The sequence below is a fragment of the Dreissena polymorpha genome, chromosome 16 (assembly GCF_020536995.1).
Source record: "Dreissena polymorpha isolate Duluth1 chromosome 16, UMN_Dpol_1.0, whole genome shotgun sequence".
Taxonomy (NCBI): Eukaryota; Metazoa; Mollusca; class Bivalvia; order Myida; family Dreissenidae; genus Dreissena; species Dreissena polymorpha.
The window spans coordinates 48,393,930-48,400,617 of NC_068370.1; the positions used below are offsets into that span (position 1 = coordinate 48,393,930).

A 6,688-nucleotide genomic window follows, 5' to 3' on the forward strand; every position below is an offset into this window, starting at 1 on the left:
CACGCCATTCAAATTTATAAAGAGTGTGTCATAACGCACGGGTCGAGATTTGTGTGCACTTTTTATCATCCTATTTATTTCATGAGATCTTCTTCTTCTTCTTCTTCTTCTTGGCGTTCGCTCTACACGATCACACCAATTTTATCAATAAATGATGTGGTCCGTCTCAGGTCATCCACGTCTCCATAAAGTTTCTGATGGAGGGTTGTGTCCTGGGGCCACTTTGTAGCTCGCTCCTGGTCGTGACGTTTACATCTTTGGAGGATGTGTTCAGCTGTTTGGTCTTCTGTGCCACACGGACAGGTCGGTGACGGGGCCAGTCTGTATTTTTTATGCATGTGTGCATTGAGTCGGTTGTGCCCTGATCGGAGTCTGACCATTATCACTTGCTCTGCCCTGCTTAGGAGATGATATGCATCTGCCTCTTGTCTTGGCCGGGTAAGTGATTTAATGATGGTAACTTTCTCCTTGTAGCTTACTTGCACAGGTGGCTGATCTAACTGAGCACCTTGTTTTGCCAGTTGGTCAGCAATGAGATAACTTAGACAAAATAACAACAACATGGCCCTTTTTGGACGTTCTGAAAGCATAGAAAGTATGATGAAAATGGTAATTAGAACTGCATATAAAGACAATTTGCAATCATCATCATATTAAATGAATATTGTTGGAATACCATATACCTATCTCACTAAGAGTATAATTTCATTATTAAAATTCCATGTACACACTTTTGATTTTTGACACCATACACAAATTCAAAATTTACAATAAGATAATTGATGAAAAAAAAAATAAAAAAAATATGCGAGCAATATTTTTTACACACGAAATATGTAGTCAGCCCTGTTGACCCGTACTTTATGCATTACTTGTTACCCATCACACGGTGCTAACAACTCTGATCTTAACAGAGGTATAGAGCACTAATGCGCGTTTTCGGCACAGCTGTTTTACCCACCTTTTCACCTTAAATGACTTTAACATAACGCCAGCAGACACGCATGAATATTTTCGAATATTTCATAGGTTATTTCGAGATGAAACCTCTGAACTTTGGCTACATCACTGTGTCTGTGCTCAGCGCAAAGGATGTAGCACTGTTCAGTGTAAGGAATTCCGGACTTCTCTCTGTATGTTAAAACGACACAAATTGTGGCCCGGTTACAATTACGCGTTAAAATCCATCTCACAGAATTTCATGGTAAGTACTCGTTCACAAAATCGTCCGGGTAATAATTAATTAACTCTCGATAAACACAATTTTGCTTTCAAGATGAGAAAACAAACATTACCGAAATAGTATAGTGTCACGTTAAGAGGACAATCGTTTAATTATCCAACCACAATGTTTGTCGTACTCGGTCAGCTCGTCTGAAAAATCGTTCATGAACACCTGGATAGGCTGCCCTTATTTACAAGTTTGCTATTTTCCATTCAATTTTGAATCGAAGAGCATTGTGCCATTTACAATTCGCAATGAGATTTTGTATGACCCTCGTCATGCGAAAATGGGTCTTATTCCATATGCGCCCATCATATATATAGCCCACTCAGCCTGCGCATCTCTCAGTCTGGTCAGGAGATACATAATTAGACCATAACACATTGAGTCATTTTATAGCGAACAGCATCGCCTCTGACCAGACTGCGCAAATGTACATGTTGGGTTCAAGATACGCTGGCCGAAACGCATAAGACCCATTTTTCGCATAACGCGCCTATGAAAGTGTGATTTTAATGTGTCGAAAGAAAACTACGTTTAAATCAAATATTAACATTCGATATACATTGTATTTCGATAGTGAAGAAATATACTCATAATAAAGCATGTGAGGACACATATGATGTGCACTCCCGCAGTATAATGTTTATCCACTTATACTAATGTGTGGTTTGACAATGATAACACACATTTCATGCGGTGAATATGCGACTTACAAGTTAAAAAAAACAATAGTTAAAATTTTGTTTTCAATTTATTTATTTAGAAACGTAAATTGCAAACTTTATTTCAAAGTCAGCATTAACGCCGACTACCTTATAAAAAGATATTTGTTGTTATATTGAGATGTTTTTTTAATATTCGGTTTTAGCGATTATAAAGCATTTAAGCATTTTTGAGGTTGTCTATAGTATACCTATAGTTACATATTCATGTTTCTTCTTCGCGCTTGTATAGGATTTCTTACTTAAACCGAACCGATATTTTCTAATTTGAATACTAACTTCACATCAACAAAACCTAAAGCGTTTACTATTATTTTACATGTATGTGCTAAAAAAAAATCTTGTACATTTAAAAATGTTTGTTTGTATTTATAATCCAGTTCCTTATTCGAGGCTGAATAAGAAAAAAGGAACCAGTTCCTTATTCCTTGCAATACATTTCTACTAAGTTTTAAGTGATGATTATCCAGTTCTTTTTTTCAGTATGAATAAGGAATAAGGAACTGGTTCCTTATTCCGTATTCAAATCGAATAAGGAACTGGAATTTTCTTTCTATAAATTATAAGTCAAAATGAACCAACGAGACGAATAACTCAACAAAAATTATTGTAAAGGAAAGTCGGGTGTAACAAATATTAATTGCAGTACATTTCTTCGTTGTTTTATTTAATAATTACTTAGTTCCTTATTCGGTTTGAATAAGGAATAAGGAACTGGTTCCTTATTCCTTATTCAAACCCAATAAGGAACTGGAATTTTCATTCTAAACAAAATATCGAAATGAACAAAAGGGACCAATAAATCAATGAAAATCATTGTAAATGTAGGTTGGGAATCAAAAAAATTATTACAGCACATCTCTATTAAGTTTCATTTAAGGATAACATAGTTTCTTATTCGGATTGAAATAGCAATAAGGAACTGGTTCCTTATTTTTTATTCAAATCGAATAAGGAACTGGCATTTTCCCACTAAACAAATTATTAAAATGAACCAAAGAGACCAATAAATCAAGGAAAATCATTTTTAATGTAGGTCGGGTATAAAAAACATTATTTGCAGTACATCTCTAATAAGTTTCATTTCATGATAACTGTTCCTTGTTCGTATTGAAAAAGTGTTTGCGTACTCGGTCAGCACGTCTGGAAATCGTTTCTGAACGCCTGAATAGGCTTCCTTTATTTGCCAGTTTGCTATATTTGCTTGTTTGAATTCAATTTTATATCGAAATGCATTGTGCTAAAATGTGCCATTTACAACTCGCAATGAGATTTCAAAAAGACCCGCGTGAATGACACGAATATGCAAACAGTATTTGCAATTGAATTAACTATGATTTCTTCGATGTTTATGTTGTATTTTTGTAAACTTTTATTATAGTTTGTTATTCATCAAACTTAAAATTATTCGTAACGTTAATACGGTAATACATAGTGGAATATTTTGGGGCTATCACTAAATACAAGCATTTTTTAATCCATTATTTTAAAGTATTCTGTATTTGAAATTGAAAGATATTTATGGGGAAGTAAGAAAAACAGAAATACACCAGTTTCAGTTTGACAAAAACAACAACATGCAAACACTTTGAACGTCAATTCTTTTGAAAGTAAAACCTCCGTAAACCGAAATGAGTGAAACGAGATCAGTTCTGCACGACGTGAAATTTCACTGATTATATGATTAAATCATTAATCTTGTGAAAGATGTTTTAAAAAGGTATTAATGTATTTTCCCTTCGTTTTATTGCAGCGAAAAGGGGGAAAATACGTATTTAAATTTAAAGAATATTTGTAGTTTTATTGCCACGTTATTTGCAGTTCTCCGCGGATCGCCGATATAGGCTAACCAAAGCAGTTATATCATCGCAATAAATAAATGAGTTCAACATTTTAGAGTGTATATTTTATAACCTGACAGTGACACATACTCCTAAATAATGTCGTATACGTCAGAATATAAGTTTTTGGATAGAACGAGCATCATGGTACCCATTACTTAATATAATAACGAGTGGCCTCCAGAGTAAAAAAACAATAGTCTTACTTATCGAACACAACTCTATCAATGACTTGCATTATTGGTTTTATAATATGATTGTTTATGTTAATGCTTATTTTTGCATCTTTATGAATATCGGGTTAAAATAACCCAAAATATTCAATTACCGGATAATACATCATTTTCAGTTGTTCATAATACCAACTCATGTATGTGTATTTACTAACAAATCTACCATAAAGCTTATTAAACTTAAAAGTAATCTGTGAACTTCGAACGATTGATGCTAAGAACATCGTTGCTATGCTATGGAGTTACCACTGTAAGAAATGTGCTGTGTAATGTACGTTCGCTATTTCTGACCGAGGAGGCAGCCTCAGTGATTTGAAATCGGGAGAATAAGTTTACGCGTCACTATTAGGTCATTCAGGCTTTATACAACTGAATTGGTCCCCTTCAAACTGCACTTTCAGTGGCCTTTTCACAGATTTTGTCCTGTTTTGAATTTTGTCATTAAATGCTTTATATTGATAAATGTAAACATTAGATAAAAAAAGCTCCAGTAAAAAATCAAGAATAAAATGTAAAAAAAAGAAAAAAGGTAACCTTCAGCAGAGCTCGAACCATTGACCCCTGGAGTCCTGGAGTAAAAAGTCTATCACATAGACCACTCGGCCATCCTTCCGGATACAATACCAGATGTATTTTGTACTTTATATAAGCAATCCTCGTAGTTTCACGGAATATAACGACAACAATAGAACTCTCCAAATTATTAATTCGTTTCGCGTTGCAACGCTTTATTATTTTCGGGTTTTTAAATCGTCAAAAAAGAATATAATGGTCATTTTAGAGCATGGTAAATGTTCAGTATTACTGTTTACTCACAAATATCATAACCAGGTATGTGTATACACATACCTGATCATAACTAAAACGAAAATTTGCGAATCTGAAACAATTTTTTTCAATTTTGTCAATTTACCCAAACGTGAACAGGCCCCTTTAATTAAACCACGGACTCTAGATGAGACAATAATATACGCTCCGTGTTTAAACGTACAGTCGAGTTATCATTACCGAATCACTAGCGTAATAAAGTTGTGCTGGTGAAAAACAATAAATGTTTGATACTTCTTTTACACAAGTTTAATAAAATATAACCTTTGCTAACCGTTAAAGCAAAAATTCTGATTTAAAATGTAGACAATAAATTGTGTGGCACGTTTTCCCTCTGATACTAAAATCATAACGTTATTGTTTAAATATCAGAGGGTGGGGATTTTTTGTTCGCTTCTTTTCATTTTTTCTCTCATTAAACATGATTTTACATATTTATTTGAATATACTATCCATGGTACGTTACTTTCACCTGTGGTTCGTTGTTGCTAGCTGTAATATAACAGTAGGACTTTAGTATTTAAAGTAGAACGGTGATAAATAATTACAGAATAATTAATATGTATACTGAAGAATAATATATTAAACGTGAACACTACTTTATATTTCCAAGATGAATATTATATTAAACGTGAACAATACTTTACCTTCCCAAACACTTCGCACATGTCTCTATGTATCATACACAGTAATCTTATTTTTAAATTCTTCAAAACAAAAGACTAAACAATTATGTTACAGCCATGATACAGGTGGAAGTAACGTACCCTAGAAAGTATATGGGCCTATGAGCCCAATATTATATTCAAATAAATATATATACTCGTGTTTTATGAGAGTAAAATTGACATTGAGTAATAACGGGCTCGAAATGTTGCTTGGTTATCAGCCGAATGTGATTAAATGTCTGGACAGTTTTCTTTGAAGTAATTTTTTTGAAAGGTTGTCCGATTGCCCATAAGAGGACCAAGGTATGATTTTGAATAAAATTATTTTGACAGTTTTGCGGCCCTAGAGACAGGTCTATGATAAATTCTAGTAAATGACCTTGTTATGATTTCAATATCAGAGGGTAGGGATTTTTTCATTGCTCTTTGTCAATTTTTTCTCTCATAAAACACGATTATACATATTTATTTGAAATATTGGGCTCCTGGGCCAATATACTATCCATGGTACGTTACTTCCATCTGTGAGCCATAACACGTAATTTTAATGACAATAACAAAATTGGATGGCTTTTTGAGACACCACTCTTACTCATGTAAACAGGACACGCTTGATCCGCTATTGCCCTAATTCTTCATCCTCTTTACGGTGATGCAAAATCTTAAAAACGAAACAAAACTGAAATGGTGTTTTGCAGGCAGAAATACTACTTAATGGCCTTTAAATATATGCATATACTTCTTACTTACCAACTTAGTTATAAAATGTGGCCTCGCAAAATGTCAAACCTTGTTCTCAAAACGAGACGGAAGTAAATAAAGTCGTATGTACATAATGGCAAAACACACAAAAATTATTGACAAAAAGATGACGGATTTTGATTTAAAAAAAATATCGCGATTTAACGAAAATGCCTTGAATATGCTGACAGCAAAGTATCATCTAAAAATAATTACTATTAATCGTGATACGCATTTTTGAACATCAAAATGATCCGCTATTGGTAATGATCCGTTAATGGTAACTTGACTGTATTAGCGAAGTTAACGAAAATTATCATGATAAGTCATGTGTGGTATTGAAATCGTTTAAACAATTTGGCAACTCAAATTGCGTGTATTTTGATTGGTTGATTCTGTCGATGCCGAGCGCTAGTTATCCCGTTCC

General features: G+C 33.7%; 1 protein-coding gene across 2 annotated transcripts; it reads right to left on the reverse strand.

Annotated features, from left to right (window-relative positions):
• Positions 1-61: 61 nt before the first annotated feature.
• Positions 62-6,348, reverse strand: LOC127861371 (uncharacterized). Of its 2 annotated transcripts, none has more exons than XR_008040182.1 (2): positions 6,271-6,348; positions 62-580 (listed from the first exon to the last, which is right to left on the reverse strand). XR_008040182.1 is itself a non-coding variant. In XM_052399768.1 (2 exons), the coding sequence occupies exons 1-2, from the start codon at positions 6,114-6,116 to the stop codon at positions 123-125; spliced, it is 462 nt and encodes a 153-aa protein (XP_052255728.1). In that variant the 5' UTR covers positions 6,117-6,172; the 3' UTR covers positions 62-122. The 2 variants fall into 2 exon arrangements, 1 of the variants encoding a protein (XP_052255728.1); XM_052399768.1 differs by lacking the exon at positions 6,271-6,348 and adding an exon at positions 6,113-6,172.
• Between the last annotated feature and the right edge of the window lie 340 nt (positions 6,349-6,688).